Source organism: Ctenocephalides felis, unplaced genomic scaffold (assembly GCF_003426905.1).
Source record: "Ctenocephalides felis isolate EL2017-DRISC unplaced genomic scaffold, ASM342690v1 CF-g0.4_SCAFFOLD_01886, whole genome shotgun sequence".
In the NCBI taxonomy this organism is placed as follows: Eukaryota; Metazoa; Arthropoda; class Insecta; order Siphonaptera; family Pulicidae; genus Ctenocephalides; species Ctenocephalides felis.
The window spans coordinates 137,519,268-137,544,199 of NW_020538040.1; the positions used below are offsets into that span (position 1 = coordinate 137,519,268).

At 28.4% G+C, this 24,932-nt stretch overlaps 1 protein-coding gene across 1 annotated transcript in view; it reads left to right on the plus strand.

Annotated features, from left to right (window-relative positions):
• The window catches only part of LOC113375976 (potassium/sodium hyperpolarization-activated cyclic nucleotide-gated channel 2-like), a 149,551-nt gene extending 130,172 nt beyond the window's left edge, over nt 1-19,379 (plus strand). The window contains exons 4-5 of the mRNA XM_026615914.1: nt 12,971-13,107; nt 19,284-19,379. Of these exons, the coding sequence (XP_026471699.1) occupies nt 12,971-13,107; nt 19,284-19,379 (233 nt within the window). The remainder of the gene's footprint in view (nt 1-12,970; nt 13,108-19,283) is intronic.
• The last annotated feature ends 5,553 nt before the right edge of the window (nt 19,380-24,932 follow it).

The window sequence follows — 24,932 nt, forward strand, 5'->3', positions numbered from 1 at the left end:
GACGTTTCAGAGACATGGAACAAAACGGACAAAAATTTGTAGTTTTGGAGAGAACAAAGCTTTCGATATGACTAATTAAAATTTTCAGAAATTATTTTTTATAAATATTTCATCAAAATACGGGAAGTTCCAATAATTTTCCCTAAGGCATAATGCCATGCACAACGAGTTTCATCTTATTTTAAGCAAGTATTCAGTTAAAAGATAACGCCTTTACGAGAATACGCCAATTTGTTTTTATAATGATACCGCATTACATTATTTTTTACTAAATAAATTCCGTGTCATGTCTCCTAATAATTAATTTATTCTTTTTTTGTGGAATTTTATCTCTTTTACCGTCCTGATGTGTAAAACGTTGTTTTAGCTGTTTTGCGTGGAGGGCTTTTGCATAATTAATTTAAAAATTATACAACGGCAGATGACACGCGAACTAGATTGATATCTGATGATAAAAAGAAGGCATTTTTGCGAAGAGGTTACCACGCAAAGCGAAATACAGGTGTCATCATGATGAAAAATGGTGAAATATTTAACTTAATAATACTGAAATAGAAGGGAATGAAAATGTAGGTGACCTTTTCAAAAATGGGGTAGTTTAAATACAATGAATTCGTATAATGATTTGAAATAGTAGATCCTTTATTTGTTTAAACTGATTTTTATTATTTCTATGTTTATTATTATAATTAATAATAATAATAATATTTAATGTAGCTAAACAAAAATTGTGATTCCATCAGATTATCTTCATAACGTTAAGGAGAATTCTTTCAGTGGTCTTTTGGCTTGGTATTATATGGTCTTTTTTTGAATTTTTGACTCGATAACGCAGGGCTCTTTCGTCGCTTTTTTGACCATGGTCTTCGAATGACAGGGTACTGTTTTCACATAAATTTTGGACAGCCTAATGGCATGCAGCACAGCCATCGATTTTTGCTTAAAATTGTAGTTGACAATAACTTTCCAAGTGAAAATAACCTTTACCGCCATTGTCGTATCATTAAAACTTAGTAGTTACATCAAATAATAATTTAATCAAAGATTCAAGTTTCTGATGTCTCTTAGATAACATGTACGAGCAGTTAGGTTCTAATGGTAAAACGCTTGATCTTACAACAAATACATAGGTTTTTAACAGTTAGTTACGTAGTTACTATCAATTTTTACGAAGATTTGGTCAAAAATCTAAAACCACATTTGTTAGAAAATTTTCAAAATGCTGCATATGGGTATAAAGGGAAAAGGCAGGTAGGGAAAATTTAGCAGTAAAATAGCTGGCAACATGGGTTTACGCTTGAAAAGAGTTGTATTGGCAGCCTTCATATTAAACATACTCGATGCCCATGGCGCCTGGACTATAAGGAAAGAAAAAAATTCCAAATTTCTCCAAAAATTTGCTTTAAGATAAACCAGATGCCATGCACCACTAGTTCAATATTTAATTATTATTTAACTTTCTATCTTATTATTATATTTAATTTCTATTTCACGAAGAAGAGAACAACGCTACTGACGAGCAAAATGAGTCTTGACTTGCGAAAGAGACTAATAAGGTGCTACGAATGGAGCATAGCTTTGTACGGATCGGAGACATAGATTCTGGGAAATGCCGACAAGAACTGGTTGGAAAGTTTTGAAATGTGGTGCTGGAGGCGAATGGAGCAGATAAAGTGGACAGACAAAATAACAAATGAAGAAATCCTGAGAAGAGTGGGTTAAAAAAGAGCTCAACTCCTGAAAATAAAAGGAATGAAATCTGAATCGGACCTCTTCTGCAAAAAAAGTGCTTCCCACACGACGTCGTCGAGAGTAAAATAAATGGACTGAAAGGAATGGGAAGAAGAAGAATGTAAATGATTGACGACTTACGCGGGAAGAGAAAATACAGGGACCAAAGGGCAAGGAAATCATGTATTGCGGTTGCTCTCACACCATGGACCTGCCTGCGGCACACCATTTATTATTATTATTACTTTTCATCTATATTAAAGTGGAAAAAGTCACTAATTGTTGTCACACTGATAACACACATAATTTCATCTTTTTCGACAGTATTATCATTTACTGAGAGAGTGAAAGTTAAAATATTCGAAGAATGTCGCAATTTTTTAATAAATTTCAATAATTTTTTTATGTAGGTAATATTATAATTTAAGGTTTTTTTATGTTGTGTATGGAATGACATAGTAAATAACAAAATCATTTGGGAGATAGTGAAAATAATTGAACGATGATGCAGGCCGTTCCTTGCAGCTGTTTATGATGGATGGTTTTGTACAATTCATTGGTGTGCCTGAACCTTGTTTTACAACTTTGTAGAGCTTCCCATATATTGTTTTCATTACCAAGTCTCTTGAATCGTAATATTGCGATGACCAAGTACCCTGACGGTTTATCTCCACGGTTTCCGAAATATGAGAGAGCTATAACGAAAGATGCCAATTAGGTCGACATGCATTTTTGGGTACTTTTAATATAATGTCTTCTACTTGATTTTTCAAAATAAGATAGGGTGCGGTACAAAGGTCCAATTTGACTTTGAGCAATTATATTGTGAAAGCCAGTCCAATTATATCACAACAAATAACACATGTCGAACAAACAACTATATGACTATGTTCAGTAAAACTCTCAGCTAATCCATTATTGTAGAATCGTGTTCTTTTTCTGTTTTTCATAAAATTGTCACTTGATCATTTTTATCACGTAGGCGGGGCAAAATGGGGCAAGCAGGTGCCAAAGAAGTCCAATATCTTGCTTTTAATTTTTAATGTATTTTACAAAACAATGGCTACGTTAATCAACCAATACAATATATAAGTTTTATGAGTACATTTTTACATAGATAACACTGTATACAACCTTGATCTGGTATTTTGTCGGAAATATTTATCAGCCAAGTTTGTCGGAAATATTTATCAGCTCAGATGATCCTTTTTGCCTCATCCACGTGTAAGCTATAATAGAGGTTAAAAATACTGTTGAATCTAACTCAAAAATAACAATACATTTTATAAAACATTTAAATGACGTAGACTTAAACATTATAGTAACGTCTCGTACATTAAACAATAGTGTTCACATCCAAAAAAACTAACAACGAAAGAAAAGACTTTTGTTATGTATTTTCTAACATTGTCGTTTATTTCGCGATAGCGATGACGTAAAAATCAAGGTGATAACTGGTTATACATCCTTTTCCCTCTACTTTCAAATGTTGTCAAAAATTCGTAACTTTTCTTGTTTTTGAGATATCAGTGATAAGGCTTTTCACTCGCGGGCCATTAAGCTCCCTCGCACCCTACACAATATTTAACAGATTATTAAATCAAAACAAATTATTCATCTTACATCTTATAAGCAAGTAGTAACATGAGAAAAAAGCTTTTTAACAAATATCTCTACCTTAGTGCATCATTGTTTATGTTGTTGTGCCAATTGCAGATAGTGATGAAAACAGTCAAATACTTAAAATATTTTATATTAAATATAATGCTCGTTTATTTAAAAAAAGATACAGAATAGAAACTATATAATGAATTCATATTATATAACAAATTGACATTGATTAATGATTGATCATTGAGACTAATAATGAATTGAAACGAATGGGAGACTACCGATGGTATCTTCTTTCACATTTAACCACATGTTGGTTTCGGGTATTGAAGGTATAAAGAGTAAAACAATATATCATTTTTCTACAAATTTTGTATTTTGAGAATGTATTGGAAATACTTGACGTTTTATAAACCCCATCATCAATTGATTCTTAAGTCATATGGAATAGAGCGTCGGAACTGCTCTAGCAAATCTAATATGGCATTGATACACAGGACACAATCTAAAATACTTAGAATGATGTCAGTTTGTAACTGGTTTGTAAGCAATAAAACTCTACATGATGATCCGAAGATGCTTTATATTAAGAACTTTATAAAGACGAGATCGACTTATCATAATCAAAAATTGAAAAATGACCCTAACTCACTCGTTGCTCCGCTGCTTCATGCACCAGAATCGAGAAAATAAAAAAAATATGGCCAGTCAACTTAATCTAGTGAAATTGCAACAAATAGTATTATTAATGTCAACCAAATAACTCATAGAATATAGCTAATTTTCTGATTATTATTAAAAAATGAAGTAAGAAAAAGTTTGACAAGTAAGTTTACTATCTTATGCATCAAAAAATTTTGTTTTTGCCAATTTCGAAAATTATTTGAAGCATATTTTACTTGAAAGCATTATTTTATTATCTTGATAACAACTTTGAAAAGTTTTCATAAATTGGCTTCGTAGCCAAGTCTCTTGAATCTTAATATTGCAATGACCAAGTAGCATGACGCTGTCGCCACACTACATAAAACATTGTAGCAAAATTTATGCTTATTTAGATAATAAAGTAATGTACAATGTTTTTAAAAATGTAAAGATTTCACAATATTTAATATAACAATTATGGGCTGTCGCTATATTACCATAATAAAAATGCTATTACACAAACTGCGCAACACCACGCGAGGGATAAAAAATTTTTACTTCGTTGTACATTATATGGTAAAACAACTATAATTTACTTTTTATTTTATTTTTTTGGCTTAAATTAGAAAAATATAATTAGTATACGTTTTGTATGTATATGTATGGTTGTATGTGTTATGTTTTGCCGCATTCTGAAGGAATTGTTAAACCAATTTGAATAGTTCAAAACCCACCAGAATCATATTGGCGATGCGACAAGTCATTTGCTTTTTGGTGAAGCTAGGTCTGGCTGTTTTGGAGAAATAAACTTATTGGGTGAAATTATATAATCTGAAACATTTGTAACTTTCTAACCAAATTACTCATTCGCAAGCAGAAATAGACTTCTTTATAATGCACTATTCCATACTTTTATAACGCTTTAGTTGGATGTACATATTTACTATGAGCATATACGAGGTGTGTTCAAAAAGTACCCGGAATTACTAATAATTAAATTTCGCGGGTCTGGAGTGTCTGATTGTCAAAATTTTTTTTTTATTGTGTTGGTATACATGCCCCTAAAGTATGATGAAATTTTCAGCTATATTCACTGTTTACTTTGTCTGTGGTAGTCGCTAAGGTTCGACGTGTTTTTCTGAGCTCGGCGATTTTTACAATGGAAGAATTGAAAAGTCAAAGAATTTGTATTAAATTTTGCGTAAAAAATGAAATAAAGTGTTGCAAAGTGCAAAAATTCACCAGATATGGCTCCGTGTGACTTTTTCCTATTCCCAAAGTTGAAGAGACCCATGAAAGGACGGCGGTTTTCCTCGATTGAAGAAAATCGCTGAGAGTGCTCAAGGACATATCAAAAAGTGAATATCAAGGGTGCTTCGAAAATTGGAAAAAACGCTGGCATAAGTGTATTATATCTGGGGGGGACTACTTTGAAGGGGACCACATTAATGTAGACGAATAAATAAATATTTTTTTGAAAAAACGAAAATTCCGGGTACTTTTTGAACAGACCTCGTACCTACTCTATACAAAAAAACTAGTGGTGTATGGCATCGTGTCTTAAGGCCAATTGCATGAACTTCCCATACCAAAAATTAATTTAAAAAAATAGATAAAATTTTTTTTTTAAACTTTGAGAAATATAATTTTTGAGAAATTTTATAATTTTGAAAAAAAATTAATTTTCGGAAAAAAAAATTTTGAAAAAAAATGTATCAATCGCACTGCTTTAGAGACTGCTTTAGAGACGAAATATTGAGGAATGACATTGCGGAATCCGTAGAAATATCAAGAAAATTGATACACATGATTAAAATCTTCATAAAATATCTGATAATTTGTTGTGCATATATCTAATGAACATTTTTGAACGCCAAATAACGCTAAAATGCTAAACCTGCCTTCCCAAAAATTGAATCAGTTCTTCATCTTGTCAATACAAGTAAAATGTTTGTAGAATTATTAAATTTGGACGCTCCGTTCTCTTAAAAACTGAGTTACCGTTTTTGGCATTTTTTTGCCGTATCTTCGGAACAGCTAGACCTGCCTTCGCCAAAAACTAATCAGCATGTCTCTTTACCAATACGAATCGAATGTTTTTTGAATTAATCAATCATTTTAATCAATTTTGATTTTTTTGATATTACTATAACTTACCCTACGGGAAGTTAACCAATATTGTTGCAATCCATGCTCTGACACAAAACTGAAGGTTAAAAATTGAAAATCTATAGGTTTTTCTACCATTACCAGTCTGATGATTCTGAATGGAAAGTCTTCTCATAAAGCTTGGCAAGTTCTATACAAAAATATTTTGGCGCAAAATAATTTATTGTGTTTGAAATTGTATCTACTGGATTATTGCCAAAGGGCACTGAACTCATTCAGAGGGTTCATACATGTTGCTCAGAATGATAAAGTTGTACTTTTGTGGTGGTATAATGTTATGGTTGTGTACCCCAACAAGAACTGAAACTTTCATCTGAACGAATCTTGTAGACCTATTGTCGTACAAACTTGCTCTGTTATCTTAGTACACAAATAAGAAATCAAGAACAAAAAGCTGCATGCAGCATTTGGATTATGCAGTCTTGTAATTTTGGGTACATTTAAAGTAAATACATTTCTTCGAATTTTCTTAGCGTAGGGGAGCAAGGAGCTATATGCAACCAGGGTGACTACTAACAGGCGTTTTTCAATAGGATCTTAAACGATATAAAAATATTTTTTTAATTTGACATGTAAACCTTCCTGCATACTATTATCTATATAAACAGAACTGCGCAGGTCCGTCATTTTGAACATGTAATATCAAATTGTACTATGACGAAATTTTGGTTTGCATTATTATTATAGAGAAATTTTCAATATCATATATCCTAATTTGATTCAAATTTATAAATATTAAATAATGTTTAACAATTTTCGTGGTTGCTAAATTGTTCAAATAGTTATCTTGATTAGTGCAATAAAATCACATCTGGGGTTAGTTGAAACAAAACCTTGGGGCTAGTTGTAACATACAAGAAAAAAAATCAAGTTAAGAAGATTGAATGGAATTTAAGTTTGGAAGATGTTGGCAAATATAAATTGTGTAATTGTGTGCAACTATTTCTATTCGGAATAGTTATAGCAATTATCTTTGTTTCGTTAAAATAATCAGTGGATCTCCAGATATGTTAATTGAAAAAAAAAAACTATTACAGCAAGCCTCTGGCGTCCCTACTTTATTTTTCAAAGATTGTGAAAAAAATTAAGCAAATTATTAAATCTTACTATAAGCGAGTAGATCTGTAGAGAAGAGGCTTATCCAAGAAAATATCTATGTTTATCTTGTTTGTATATCTTGTTTATCTATGAATAAATTGTATTTTTTCAAATTTTCAAAACTCTATGCAATATAATTTTACGCATTGTTTTATATGGGTGTACTTTTTATATCATTGTATTTAATTCGTATTCTAGAAAGTCAATTATTTTATTAAGGGGGGCGATACATGTAATCGCCTTAATTTTTACCATTTTTTGAGGACTTTTTAAACTGGGAAGGAATGATTGAATCTTTTTGAACTTTTTTAGGGTTATTTATTATATATTAAAATACACAAAAAAAAAAAAAAATTATTTTTTTTTTAAATGGCTGCCGTAAAAATAAATCTGCCAAGACCCTATCGGAAAACGCCATCAATTTGCGGGCGTTCTCACTTTTCGTACGGTGATCTGAATTTAAAAAAATTAGTTTGTACGTGTTCATAAAACATATATCTTCTTGTTAAACCAAAAAAAATTTAAAAAAGTCACAAAATCGTAAATTGGCACACCTTAGAAAAAAAAAAGTTCGATTTTTCACCTTTTTTTCAATGTTTTTTTTGGTAAAAGGGTTAATTTTTGGAATTTTTTTTGGAATGTTTGAGGTTTAACTAGAAGCTATTACTGTAAAGTATATGTGTGCAAAATTTCATTGGAATCGGTTGAGAACTTTTTGAGTTATCCCGCCCGCAAATTTCAAAAATGTCGTTTTGAGAAAAACGCGTTTAAAGTTTTGACACAGAAACAGATAAGAGTACAATAGCACTCAAGCATCGAGTTGAGGCGTGGCACTTAAATGAGTTTTTATTGTATAAATAATGATAATTTTGTTTTGAATATTTACAGGCATATTTTTGAGATGTTATTGTAACGATTTATGAAAAAAAAAATCGATTTTTTTTTCTTGTTACATGTATCGCCCCCCTTAACTTCCTGAAGGAAAATTTGTTTTTGCCGGAAAATCCGATTGTCTAATTATATGTTTTCTCGGTGTGCTTTTGATTCTGAATCGTTTAACCCTAATTTTGAAAAAAGTATGTTTGTGCAGGTGAGTCAACTCTTGACTTTTGGTCGAAATTTTCTCAAAACCATCTGAAGCGATTTCAAAAATTCAAAAACGATTTGGTAAAACTTGTTAAGTACAAGTGTAAAAAGGAAATCTTTTAATGTCAAATTTAATTCGAATAATTAAAATCGTAAATAATATTATTTATATATATGTATATATATATATATATATATAATATATATATATTAGGGTTTGTCGGTTTTTAAAAACCGGTTTTGAAACCCGTTTTTTTGACAAAAATTATGGAATTCGAAAACCGGTTTTTATTGAAAATGTCGGGTTTCACTGTGTAAATGGAAAATGACAAATATACCCAAATATAAAAGATAGATGAAGGCGTTTTGATTCTTGAAATCATTTCGGTTCAATAGCATTTGATATCTTATCAGCTAGGCTTCCCAGAAAAATTTTGTGTTATTTTTTGTCTAATGTATATATATATATATATATATATATATATATATATATATGTATATATTAATTACATCAGTGTGACTTCTTCTTTCTCTACTCAAACTTAAAAAAAGAGTTTTAAGTCCTAGAAGCCTCAAATAAAAGAATAAAAAACGTAGAATTATTAAATCAGACTTTAAAAACAATTAAGCCTAATTCGATCGCAAGTATGAGAGTATTTTCTATTTCAGGAAATTTTGTGAGTAAAGTGTAAGTGACAATTCGATAGACATTCTCAGTTTTTTGAAACCATATTTTATAAAACAAGAAAATAATTAGAATTTTTAAAATTATTTAATTAAAATTAATCGAAATAGAAAATATCCGAGTTTAGCTTAGTTGTTTTTAAAACTGAAATTGATATTAACAAGTATGTAACATGTATCAAATATTTTTTAATTTATTTTTAATTTAATGAACGTTTTTTATTTGAAAAAGTGTTATTTTTATTTATTCGAAAACTTTCCTTTCACTATCATAAAAATATTTTCATCCTTATATGCGAAAATGATGCATGAATAACGAATAATTATTTTCAAAGTTATTTAATCAAGATAAACTATTATTTTCTAGTTCAACTATTCAAAATTGAAATCATTTTGTTTAATATCCATAAAATTAAACAATAAATAAATTCAGTCAAATACTGCTCTAAATCGCACTAAGTTACAGATAAATTACAGAATATTTGAGCAAAAATTTATATTCTATATAAAATTCGAAAACCGGCTAAAACCGGTTTTTAGTAAAATTAAAATCCGAAAACCGGTTTTCTGAAATGTCGGTTTTTGTATAAACCCTAATATATATATATATATATAATATATATATATATATATATATATATATATATATTAACAAAGTCTAATAATCGGGCATAACATCAATAAAAAACATGAATTTCTTTCAAAAAATAAATTTTTCTAAAAATCTAAATCTTTTAAAATAAATTTTTGAAAGAAATTCATGTTTTTTATTGATGTTATGCCCGATTATTAGACTTTGTTAATACATATGTCAACATCAAATTCAGAATCATACAAAATATATATTTATATATATATATATATATATATATATATATATATATACGATTACATACGGTTATATAATCAGAATAGTTATTTTTGCTACAAAATCGTGTAAAAATACGTGATGTCATGTTTATTATATAAAGTAATTACATGTGCTTATTAATAGTGGACTCTTTCACCTATGTTTAATAAATGTTCAGCAAACTAATAAATTGATCTCAATATTGTAAACATATCACTAAGGTGACCTTTAAACTTAGACGCAATTTATATTTATATATTGGAATATAATATGCATGTATACGTATATATATATATATATATATATATATATATATATATATATGTATGATTCTGAATTTGATGTTGACATATGTATTAACAAAGTCTAATAATCGGGCATAACATCAATAAAAAACATGAATTTCTTTCAAAAATTTATTTTAAATCCATACGTTTCGGCTATAATCCTAGCCTTCATTCAGTGGAAAAATTAGTTGATCTTAGTGTTAAATTGGAAAATTTTAATAATCCATGGTATTAGGATATGGTAATGCACTACACTATGTATTATAAACATTAACTTGAAATTACACAATATTTTCACAAAATACTGATTTGAAAAAATCACAAATGGATAGTGTGTTATTCGTAGACTGGTTGAAGATGTAATGCTTTGTTTTGTAATAGTTTATTAAATTTGTTAGTATACGAAAGTTTCAAACTATTGAACTGTTTGTTGTTTCTAATTGTTTCTAATCTTCTATTACATCTTCAACCAGTCTACGAATCACACTATCCATTTGTGATTTTTTCAAATCAGTATTTTGTGAAAATATTGTGTAATTTCAAGTTAATGTTTATAATACATAGTGTAGTGCATTACCATATCCTAATACCATGGATTATTAAAATTTTCCAATTTAACACTAAGATCAACTAATATTTCCACTGAATGAAGGCTAGGATTATAGCCGAAACGTATGGATTTAAAATAAATTTTTGAAAGAAATTCATGTTTTTTATTGATGTTATGCCCGATTATTAGACTTTGTTAATATATATATATATATATATATATATATATATATATATATATACATGCGTCTGTGTAGTATTTCAGATGTTAAAAGATATATAGTTATAAACAAAAAATTTTTAACGGGCATCCATCTAGTTATTAAAAATAAAAACAAAATGCTCAGAACCATTTTTAATAAAGAATTCTTTTTCTTGGACGCTTGGAGTCCTTGTTGTTCCTCAGTTGATCAAATATCTAAAAGTTATAAATAATATATAACCAACGTTCAATATTTGTCAAAAATAATGATAACACAAAAAATAAATGATAAAATTTGAATATTGAAAAGTACTACATAAATCATGAAAATTTATACACACATGACATATGTGTGTATATACAATACTCACAAAAAATGAAGGACTTGCTTATTGAGTTGAGTTTTAATTATCTAGCGTTTCAATCAATAACAGTTTAATGTTTTTTTTATAAGATTTGCCATTTTTGTATAATAAACAAATATTTAACAAAATTATATTATATTTTATTTCTGCTAGTGGCATTATTCCGGGGTGATCTCCTCATCTGAAGTAAAGGTTTCACCATCTGAAATATTTTTTAGTGACCGGAACAAATAATAATTCGATGATGCAAACTCTAGATAGTATGGCGGGTGTGACATTGTGTCTCATTTGGTAATTAGCCAAACTTATGCGAGGTTGCGCGTCATCTTGATGCAATACTGCACCTTGTCTGTTAATTAGTCCTAGCCTTTTTTTGTTGAAATACATCATGTAGTTTATGCAGCTGATGACAGTAAGCGTCAGAATCAATCGTTATATTATCCCGAAAGAGCTGAAAAACAAACATTTTTTAAAATCTCACCAAACGTGCAGGAAACCTATACATTGAGCTTCGAGGAAATTCCCAAATGTTTTAAGTTTTCATGAACTGTTGAATTTGATAAATTTAAACTCAATTGCTGACTTGCATCAAATAATGACGTTCTCGCATTTTTATCAACATCAACTCTTTTTCCTGAACGTGGTGCATCTTCCACATCAAAATTTCTGGATCGAAATTTAACATACCAGTTCTGGCACTGTCGGCTTTCTGGCTTGAACATCATTTTTACCTTTTCTGCGGTAAAGCTGTAAAATATGTCGAAAATGCTGCTTATTTCCAAAAACTGTAATTGATTAGAATTTTCGCATACAAACCTTGTAAACGCTTTTAAATCATAAAAAAATTATAGGGTTTAAGTGTAATGTTGGATTCAAAAAATACAATTAAATACTTTGTCGTGAAAAAATTATATTACTTTCCGAACACCCTTTTAACTTTGTTTCCAATCTATTCATTTCGGCACTTTAGTCGAATATGGATTGGAAAAAAGTTGAAACTGTTTATATATATAGGGCAGGGCGGAGCACAAAGGTCCAATTTGACTTTGAGCAAATATATTATGAAAACCAAACCAACTATATCACAACAAATAACGCATATCAAACGAATATCTGACTATGTTTAGTGAAAATCACAGCTAATGCATCGTTGTAGAAATGTGTTTTTTGCTGTTTTTCGGAAATTTGTTATCTGGTTCTTTTTCCCCTATAAGCGGGGTAAAGTGAGATGTCCAGGGGCAAACTGGTCCAGTGTTCTATTTTGATTTTATAGAAATTTTACAAAATAATAGTAACATTATTCAACCAATGCAAAATATGAATTTTAATGGTGCATTTTTTACAACAATAATACAGTTAATAACCTTGATCTGATATTTTGTCAGAAATATTTATCAGCAGAGTTGAAATAATTATTTATTTAATTTATCTTGAATAAGATTGCTTTTTAACTTAATTTTCATTTTTATTTGCTATTTTTTATTTGTTACACTTTTATTTGCCAATCCTTTTTACCCCACACAAATGTAATCCTTATATATATATATATATATATATATATATATATATGCGTTTTTGTATGTATGTATGTACATATAATCTTTGTGTATGTATATATATACGGTTGTTTTATAATATTAGCATGATTACTTTCGCAGACTTGATCTAAAATTCTCGTAATTTTCTATTCCAGGAATAATGCAGCAGGATAATGCGGAGCAGGTCATCCTGGATCCGAAGTTAATTGCCCGACATTATTTACGAACGTGGTTCTTCTTAGACTTAATTTCTTCTATTCCTTTGGACTATATATTTTTAATCTTCAATCAGGTAAACGTACGTTATGCCTAGGCTTGTTGGATGCCTGCACCTTTGATATTTTATTTAATATGGTTATCGTTTATTTGATGTCGTCCATAGCATATACATACATAGTTCAGTGTTAGTGTCCTCAGTGCAAATGTCGTTGTCGCAGAATTCTTAGATTTGTTAATAATGGAAAAGTTATATGTTTTTTATATAAATACATATGTAGGAGTACATCATTTACACATACATATTTATAGATACTTACATGCATTTTACATATGTACATGAATACAAGCATGTAAGTTCATACATACATATGTACAATTTTATGTAAGTATGTAGGTTTATATATATACTACCTGACCCAACAGACAGTTTTGTGCAAACGTAATTCCTACAGACTCAATCATAAATGGTCTAGACCATTTTATGAGAAAAGTGAAAGAAAATTTTTATCTGTGATACTTGACGCTAAGTATCACTTAACATTTGTGGGAGGAATCTTTACATATTTCAAACTAACTTTTGGATAAATAAATATTAACTATTAGTTAGTAATATAATTACTAACTAACTTGAAAATAAATATTTTTGGAGTCGCATTTTATTTTACCAATCTATAAAAAGTAAATAATATTTGAATTTGAAATATTAAGATACCGCTTATAATTAAAAGAAACTTTATTTAAACCATTTTCAAATCAACTTCATCTCATACTTTTTTATATAAAGATTAGTAAAGTCGTTTTAGAGAAACTAAATGACAAACGCATAGACACAAGATATATATATATATATATATATATATATATATATATACGAGGGCGTATGCACCTTTGTTCGTATGTATTTACATACGTATGTACTTATATGTGTAAATACTAAAATACTTATAATCTTATATCCTTATATACTTATATTCTTATATTCTTATATACTTATATTATTATATTCTTATATACTTATATACTTATATACTTATATACGTATTTTATACGGATGTCGCATGTACATATGTACTTACAGACGCATGTACTCATAAGCGGATGTGCATGCATACTTATGTACTTATATACATGTGTACTTACATACGTGTGCACCTATATGTGTAAGTCATTAAGGACCTATATACTTATATACTCGTATATATTCGTATTTATACGTATGTGCTCATATAATTATGTACTTGTGTAAGTATGTACTTCTTGACGTATGTACTTATATACATATTATAAACTCATGCGCTCATATAAATATATACTTATGTATGTATGTATTTATACACGAATTTATTTATATTGGCATGTACTTTTTTACGTACGCAATTATATACGTGGCATGTACAAAAATGTACATGTAAAAATATTTATTTATACTACGAACAATGTGGAAAACAAATTATAATTCAACCTCTGGCAACACTCTCGTGGTATCCTTCTACAAGGTTTATGAATATGCATTACATCTTACTTGCTTCACCATGGGATGAAAAATATGCAGTAAGTAGCCAAGAAAATGTAAATCAAGGAGTATAAAGCCAATAAAGTGTAATAAATTTTATAAATTTTAAATTTTTATAAGCTTATGAAAACAATCGATGGCATTCATATAATGTCATTGTCTAATGTAATTTGCAGTATGACTTACGCTGCCAATAAAATAAATAGACAATTATATAATTCACTAATATTTCCATAACAAATTCATTTCTATATGATCACAATGATATTTTCTGAATATTGTTCGCTGACTTGTTGTTGCATAACATCGTTCTAATGTTAATAGTTGCAACTCTTTGTTAAAATATAATTATGTTCATTAATATGTCGACCGAAGTACTTTGTCATTTATTATTTGTTTTATTACATATTGTTTTTGTCATCAATATAAATTTATGCATTATAAATGCTATTATGATTCTAATTTAAATGTGTATAAAATTAAATTCAACTATATGTCGTTTATTACATTTAATTGTGAGCAAAAGATAATTTAAATGAATTTTTGTTAATATATATCTCGGTTTCTAACTTTTATAAACACTTTACAAATCGGTGGCATATATAAAATGATTTTCCTGCTTATTGATTTTTTTAGATAATATATTTGTCTAAAATATTCGCAAAATTTTTAGTCAATTCTAAAACTTCTTGTTCACTTTGTCCGAAACCTTTATTGCAATTTGTAGCTGGAAACCACTGATATATTAAGTTTTTGAAAATTTACAACTAATAAGGAGAATCTTAGGTTTAATGGTCTATGATCTTATGTAACTTCTCATGATGATAGAGTTGATAGTCAACCTCTCTCACAAAACGAACCTCTTAAATTATTGGGAACATAGGACTCTAATATTTTAAGGGGTTCGTTTGGATCATTAGCTTTATCAGCATGAGAAGTTTCATCTAAATCACAAACGATTACACTTTTGGTATCCTTTGTAAGTTTGAGTAGTTGAATTTTTCATTTAGATTCATTTACGAGATTTTTTTTACTTATTTTTCAAATTGTTAATTGCAAAACTGTTATGCAACGAATTACTTTATAAAAATTTGGCTTTTTTATATAAAATACACTTCGCATATTTTTCGTAATTGGATAATTTTCTATAGTTATATAAATATGTATGTATAGAAATAAAAAAAAAGAAATCAACAACGGTAAAATTATAATAGTTGTCTATAATAATTTAGAACTTTATACTTGCACTAAATTGAATCGAATTAATACCTATTTGTAATTCTTTTTACCTTTATGATATTTCTTAACTTTTCTAATTTTTGTGCTTCAAAATTATGGTATTGATTTATCCAATACTATTGGAATACAGCAAAAAGTATTTTGTACAAATAAAATTTTAATTAAACTTTAGTATATAATGAGACAGCGTACATTGCTCATATAGATGATAATATCTTATATTATACAAGAAAATGTTCTAAGTTTAATATTGTAGAAACATTTTACCATATATTGCTGCGCTGAATTGACGTACTTTTCTCTAAGTTCTGTTTCTGTTCATTTTTATAAAAAAAATACACAACATAAGTGTATATTTTTCTATATCAAGACCTTAAGAACTTTTTCTGTAATTCCTAATATTGTACATAATTTTTATACAAGTTATGAAAATTTTACATAGAGAAATGAAATAACGTTTCAAATTTTTGAAAATCAGTTTAATTTTCTTAATACAATTTGGATTGTGGACTATAAAGTAACCCTTCTCTATTAGTTTATAAATACAGTGACATAAATACATTGTGACAAAAGTTAAAACTGACGGACGATAAAAATATAAAAATATAAGGATATTTTGTATGCAAATTTCTACCAAGTTATCGTAGGTTTATATATAAATTAATAAGCCAATTCTGCTGCACAACAGACCAATGTTATGGCAAGGTCATGCTACGCTCCAACTTCCATACATTATGCTACTGAATCATACTAAATACTGTCATGCATTTGCTACGCATTTAGGCGTTTTACACATAAACTGCAACGTCACTTGTATGTTATGAAGCTGGGTCAGAAAGACCATGTTATCTAAGATCGTTTTTTGACATTTGTGCGGTTAGATTTTCTATCCGACGACCTGAAGAAAACGCCTGACTGGACAGCAACCACATGTCTTTTGTCAATATTTAGTATGGAAAGTTCTTCATAACATAGCCTTGCAATAACATTGGTTTGTTATGTGGCAGAATCGGCCGATAAATGTGGCTTTTTTAGCAAGGATCAATCGATCAGAAAGAATGCGAATTAACTGTGACAAAAATGTACGTTTTTTCGTTTACATGGTTTCTCGTAGGACAAATTATTATGTTTGTTCTGAGCAGAGAATATGTCAACTTGGTGTAAAGGAAACAAATGATCACCAGTTGATAGTCTCTGAAAGGTCTGTGTTATGAATAAGTTATCCGATTTCATCCGATTCTTGGAATGTCTTTCTTATTTTTCCATTCTATCAATCCCGTAATGCATATGCTGAAGTATATTGAAACGAGTGTTCAGTTTGATCTTAGATCAGGTTTTATCCTACCTGGATAGGATTTCAGCGTCAATTTGGATTTACTCGAGTTGTTCGTTATTATTTGTGATGTTTGAATTTGCAAGATTTTTTAAGGCGCTAACATATCAAAAGTTTCCAGCGGGACCAAGAAATTTGCTGGAGTCATCAAGTGCTGAGCAGTAGTTCACCATCATTGCAAGTCACCTGGAGTTGAACCATTTAGTAAATTGACTTTGCCGATAGCTCTAAGTAAATCGTAGCACACATTTTAATGATTGTTTAATTAATTAATTTATATACTTTTATAAATTTTAAAATTTATTGTATTGATGTTTTTTATATCTTAAATTTATTCATCAAAGTATTTCTTAGTCTGCTACTTGAATTGATATTACCTTTTTATAAGCTTTTTTGGTAAAATAATGATGAATGGTAATGAAATGTGATTTGTGTTTATTTAATTTAAATTGATAAATCAATATGTATCATGATCATTGTTGTTAGTACCAATGTTGTTCATAAAGTAAATTTTTTATGTAATGGTATAGCATGTTTTACTAAAATAGTGATATTTTTAGTGTAATGAAAGTAATTTTAAAAATAATTTAAATATTTCTGGTCATGTAGATTTTTCAAATTTATTAGATATTTTTAATTGTAATCAATATATGATAACGAAATAATTAATAATAAATAATTTAAGAAATATAATATCACTACGATTCTACCAATTAGGTTCTTGCATGAAATTTATTTTCTAATTCGTATATTTTTGCATCTTCTATTTTTTAACAAATAAGACATATTTTAATTATTACATAGTAAGGCAATTTTTGCGTCGCATATACAAAAACAGAGCCTGTGCTGTACTTTTGTTTTATTTTTATCTTTTGATAAAACCATAATATTTTTACTGCACCTATCTAATATTTATATTTTTTCTTTTAGTCAACATAGAGCTGATTACACTTGTTTTGTCTTTAAACACGTTTTTCGTGAAGGAGTAGTAAATATTTGAAGCTACAAGTATTTTTTTAAACTAATCTAAACTGAATTTTTATGCAGTGTTCACAACTTTTTTCATACTTCTAATATATTATTTTCACGCTTTCAGTGCACTTAATCTGCTTGAATGATTCATTTTTTACTAATTTTTAAAATTATATTGAATTACACAGATATTCGTTGTTTTTAATCAATTTAGTAGTAAAGAATGTCAATATACTTGATAGATACATCCCATTAAAAGATTTTTTGGTCATTCAGACATTTTTTGATACTATGAACGCTAACCAAGCAATTTTTTTGTTATTTTGCTAATATTTCATAATTATTTTTGTCAATTTAGAACGATTCAAGAATCAAAAGGTATTGACATTCTCTACTACTATATCTACTTTAAATATTATTACATCGGGTAAATATACTATCTTTACTATTATACCGTGATAAACATGTCAGATGATCTTTTATATACAAAAGTGCAAGAACCTAATTGTCACATAAGTTACTATTCATTTTATTATAGGTAAAAATGTTTTGTTAGGTTGTTTGAAAGGTAATTTGTAATTTTTCATACTTTTTAAGTAATTAAAATTAATCGAATTTTATTAAAGGTCTCGCGAATGATTTGTATTATTTTTATTGTCTTGACCAGCTCCAGTTGAGTTGATGGTCTGGTCTTGTTATTACCATTCATCAAATATTTCTTATTATAATTTTTTTAACTTTGCCAATACTTTTTTTTACTTGCTTTGTTGGATGAAAAAATGGCATCCATTGTAGTTATGGTGGAAAAATATTGCTTAGTAACAAAGTTAATCTTACCTTCCAAACAACCTAATATATTAAATATATCTTTAGATCTAATATTAATACAAGCGCCAGCAAGATTTTTGTGTAAACAATCGTGCAAAACCAAATACTTTACAGTATACGATATTTGAGTTGTTTAGAGTTAATCTCATCTTAATTTGATGCGCTGGTCGATCTTTACTTTTTACCTTTCGTAAAGTTTTCCAATTTCAGGATCTTTATTTTCGTCAGTTCTAACTGACTTCTTTTTTGGCTACTTTTAGTCTTTTATAAAATGGTCGTCACTGATTTTTAAAGGGTTTCTTCTTTTTTTCCTTTTAAATTAGTCTTCTTAGTGTAACTCTTCCTCTTTTATTCTTTTCTTAAGAGCTCCAATGGTCGAATTTTGTGCGCTGCCATCACTGCAAATCCTGATGCGACAGTATCATCTTTCCTTGTGGAAATTGCTTCTGAGATGTTTTAATTCAGTACGAGTCTTCTTGGTAAGTGTATTCTTCTTCAGTACATATATCTTAAAAAAAATGTCTCATTGTTCATCTCTTCAACAAGTAGTTGGCATACGTTGTCACAGTAACTGGAAATTGTCTAATGGGTTGCACGATAACAATTTACTTTTTTGTAGCATTATGTGGTCACTAATGATTATTTTCTAGAATAATATATTGAATTGCAGCAAAAATTTGTTTTAAAAATTACTACGTAAATTGATCAATTCATTATGTATAATACTTATATATATTCCTTGTTAATTGAGATTTATAAAGTTTTTTTTGCAAACCAGCATTTACTTGATTTGATGATCTACTTAGAATCAGGAGTTGGCGTGGGTATCTTCAGGTTTTAATACACTTTACCTTGCAGTTTTGGAGAATGGATACAACGGTAGTCTTCAGATTTTGTCTTGAGTTTGGAACTATTATAACTATTGGTAGACTGTTACTATGTCAGATTTATATCTTTTTTTGTTATTTGAACAAAGATCAGAGCTTAAGGGTCCTGTAAGATGTCGTGATGACTCACTAACTACATCGTTTTCTATAGATGACAACCCAGAAAGTTGTCCTCTCTATTAATGATTTTATTCATGCAATTTCTGTTTTACTGATAATTTTTTATTGATTCATCAATACTGCGTAATTGCTATTTTCACTCGGAAATATATTGCTTCCAAGTGAAATATATTGCTGCTCGACATCAGGATGCCCAATGCGGTACCAAACCTGGGACCTCTGGTTGAAATCCCATAGCTTTCCAATTGGGAGCCCAGCAGTAAAATAAATATTGATTATTTGTAGTCCATGTTTTGTTTAAAATTAGGTTCTAATATTTTGGCGACATGGAATAAGGTGTATCATTAGACATATGAATTTCAGTCACCTTCAAGGCAATTGGCCTAGAATTTCTTATTATTAGTTATTTTTCTGTATTGGCCATCTTGTGAATAAGCAATTTAGCTGATCTATGTGATCCTACATTATTGAAGTAAAATTAGTATTGAATAATCTACTCTATTTGAGGAATCTGCGTGATGATATTTTTGGAATTCTGCTATTGCTGAATTAATTGAAAAGGAAATTGGTTTTATTTTTTTGCTTTCAATTTTAAGTGGAGTATGGATACAAACACCAAGCTTTGATGATAACTTTCTAAAGATTTTTTGGACCTGTGATTTTAGTTTTTTCAATAAGTTTTAATGTATTTTTTCTGATGCTGTCAGCTCTCGTACCATTAAAACATCCAAAACTTTTATGAATAAAAAACATCAATGCAATAAAATAAAAACATCAATGCAATAAATACAAAATAAATAAATAAATAAAATATTGTATTATAATCAATAGCACATATGAACTATTATGCATTTTATAGACATATAATATTTATTTTTGGTTGAGTTTTATTTATTTCAACGCCTTTTTGTGTAATATAAGATAATTCCAAATTATATGAGCAAAGTCAGTCTTTGTCATTAAATCTATTCACAAAAGCTGATCTTTCTCAAATCAGAAAAATATGATTTTAGTTTGTCTGTTATTATTTAAATTTACTTATTATCTATAAGTTGATTATGACATGTTAGTGTGACTTTATTTACTTTGGACATTATGGAATTTGCTTTCGACAATTTAGACTTTTTACTTCGTCTTTTTCGAGACTTTACTTCCGATACTTTGTACTTTTCGACTTTTACTTTTTAACTTTTGGAATTGTAACGGCTAAATTTTATTTTGGGTCTTATAGGTTCCAAGTTTTCTGCTTGAACATTTTGAAATCGACTTTGAACTTCGATTATAAACTCCAATTTAGACTCACAAGTTTCAAAACAAGTTTTGTAAATGATATAACAAGTGGTTACTTGAAATATTTAAGTAAATATTATTATAAAACAATTGAATTTATCACAATTATGAAAATATTTGAACTATTTCAAATATATGTATATAAATCATTTGTAAATATGCATGTTTGTTTATAGAAGTTTGTTGATATAAAGTGCATCACGGAATATACATTGACGGGAGTCTGATCTTCAAATATAATGTATAATTGTCCTGTTTTACCTTCACCATTTCTATCTACTTTCTTATTTGTATACATGACAAATACTATCTAGTTGTAAAATTTCTATTATCTATCTTGATAGATCAAGATCCCAAGGACATGTTAAATTATTTCTTGAGTTGCAACAACAAAATTGAAGAATGCAGTAGAGTTAGATATAGCTTTGAACAATGGCAAGTTGCATGTCTTAGCTCCTATAAATTGAAATTGGTGAATGCGTACAAATTGATCTGAAAACAAAAAAACAAATACATTAAATAATAATCGGGATATTTTCTACTTCGTCTGTATCATGCTTGAACGTGAGGACTTAAAAAAATTATACAAAATGTACTTATATATGGTTGTATAAGATGCAATTAATCTTTACTTATTCATATTGAAAATACAGTTTTTTGGTTACAATTTTTTTATATTTGTTATTTATACTAGAACATGCCGTGTTTTTTAGTTCGACAAAATTACATAGAATGGTTCTAACTTTTTTTGAAACCAAAAATCTGGAGAATACGGTAAATGAAGCATCAGATCATTCAGTGTATTGTCATGATGATATGAACTTTTTCATATAGTTGATGTGAGTTTTTGCCCACATAATATCGTCTTACAACTATTTTGCAATTCTACGGGTATATCTAACAGTGTCGCCTATTTTCTTTTTTGTCTATAGGATAATTCCTTCCTCGGAGAATGTTTCTCTCATGAAATTTACTTTTTCGAGAATTCTTTGATTTGGTTTTTGCATTACTTATATTTCATACTAGGTATAGGCCAAGTATTTTAGCTATCTTGGAGCTAAATCGTCGGTGTTTTATATGTTCTAATTATAATATTGTCTACATTTATAAAAATCATATTATACTATATTTTTTATAATAATGATATTTCATTCTAATTATTATTTGTTAGAGCATAATTATTTAAAAATGGTAATTTTTACTAATGACGAAAATAGAATCATTATTCATTATGGATCATGCATTCTCATTATCAGTCTTTCTATACGATTTCGTTGCGTTCTAATGTGCAAAATTTTCTGAAAAACACACATGTAGTTTTTAATACAGATTTTAAATATGCTCAAAAACATTGGAAAAATTTATTATTTCACATAAATTAATTCACAATCACTGACAATTGCATATTTCTCTTAACATGCATTTTCAATTTTTCTGTAACTTGGTATATGGTATGTTTGCTTTTTCGATGTTTTACTTGATATAGATCCAGAAGATCAAATAAAGATGTTTTACTTGATCAACATATATTGAGAAGCTTTTTTCATTAATATTTTATTCTACTTAAAAATCATTTTACTCTTTGCATTATAAACGGTAATAAACAGTGATTTGCACGAAAGCACATTTGTAATTTGGCAAGTTCTCAATAAGGATTTGGTCAATTTCATTCAATATACTTTTAATGTTAAATAATATAATTAATATTCAATATATTTTAATTAACTATTTCAATTAAAGATTTTTAACAAATAACATATAATTTTTGGTTAACCTTCATGTTGACCTGAAAAATTAGTAGGCAACATCTTTTATCTAATACTAATTTTATAGCAATGGCGTATATTAAATATTTCATTTGAAATATCATTTATAAATGTATTTAAAAATTTCTATATGTTTTCCAGAATATAATCACATTGCGAATCGTCCGGCAAATAAATATTTTATATTAAAACGAATTTTTTCGTTGATGTTATGATCGTAATTTTTGTTAATAATTTATTTTATATGTTTATCAAATATTTTTCTCTCTCTCACTTTCTCTATATACAGGGGGTCCCAGACCTTGACGTCAAGTCGAAACGTAATGATAGTATTGACCTTAACTGTTCTGAAGAAAATTACAAGCAAAAATTATCTCACGTTCTTTGAAAGTTACGAGCTTTTAAGTGCAACCTAGAGCTTTGGTGAAATTATGACCATTTTTCGGTTATTGTGGTTAATTTTTATTAATTTTGTTCATTTATACTTTGGAACCGTAACCGTGAATACCATTTCTAGGACCACAATCAAAAACGTTAACACTATTGCCCTTAGTTTTTAAAAGTTAATTCTTTTTGTTCAACTATGAATTTAAAATGTTCAAAATCGGTCGACTTTGAGAGTCTCTCCTTTAAAAGAAGTATTAAAGTGTCTTGGCAAATTTTATCAAAAGTTAGCAATTAGGATGTAAAATACTTGAAAATTTTATTATTGAAAAATTTCGACCAAAATAAAACCTAAAAATTGACACAAATTTTGCTAGTACATTTTACTCACAATCCAATGTTTTTGATTGTGGTTCTAAAAATGTCATTCACGGTTACGGTTCCATATTTTAAATGAACAAGATTAAAAAAACTTAATCACAATAACCGAAAAATGGTCAGAATTTTACCAAAGCAGTAAGTTGCACTTAAAAGCTCATAATTTCCAATCAACGTGAAATAATTTTTTAGAACAGTTAATGTCAATACAATCACACCATTTCGGGTTAACATCAATATCTGAGACACTCTGTATATATATTAAATTGGTTCTTAACATTTTCGAATTTCTTTTCTCCCAAGGGCTCAAATGCTTCCAAATTTATAACAAAAAATCAAATTTTTGTATGGAAATAGCATGAAAAAAATTTCAAAAATTTCAAAAATGTTTTTTTAGATACAACTTAGCCAACAAATGAATGAGTTTTATTCAAAATTTGGCGTTCTACAAAACAAATTATAAAGAACCTGTTTTGCAGAACGTCGAATTTTCAATGAATAACACGAATGGTTACTTTTTATTCATTTGTCGCTAATTTATACCTAAAAACATTTTTAAAATTTTCGAAATTTTTTTCATGCTATTTCCATACGAAGCTTTGATTGAATTGCGCACTATCTAAAAGTTAATATTACGAGCTAAATCTTTTCGGGATCTTTTTTTATCAACTTGGAAGCATTTAAGCCCCTGGGAACAATAAAATTCGAAAATGTCCATATTAAGGACCACCCTAATATATATATATATATATATATATATACAATATATAATATTTGAGGTAGTTTTTCTGTAGAAGTTGGGCCTTGGGATATTCTTGTGTAAACTTTCTGATATTTCTCAAATTTTCTAAAACACTTTTCTAACTAAGAACTTCTGTGCTTTTTGAATTTGTGTAACTAAAACGTTCTTTGCTTTTCATATTATTGTTTAATTTGTTATCATGAGTGAGTAGTTGTCTTAACATGATTAACAATTGATTTAAATGATTACAGTAAGCAGGTTTATTTACTGACAATGGCTTGTTCGTATTAAGTGTTTTTAGTGATGTTGCACATCGTATAAACATCATCCGATGACATCGATATGTTTGATTAAAATTAGTGTATTATTGCTAAGCAGCTGTAGTAGACGCTTGTTTGTGATTTATGTTGCATATCTTCATGTTGTATGAACTAAAGTTCGTTTTT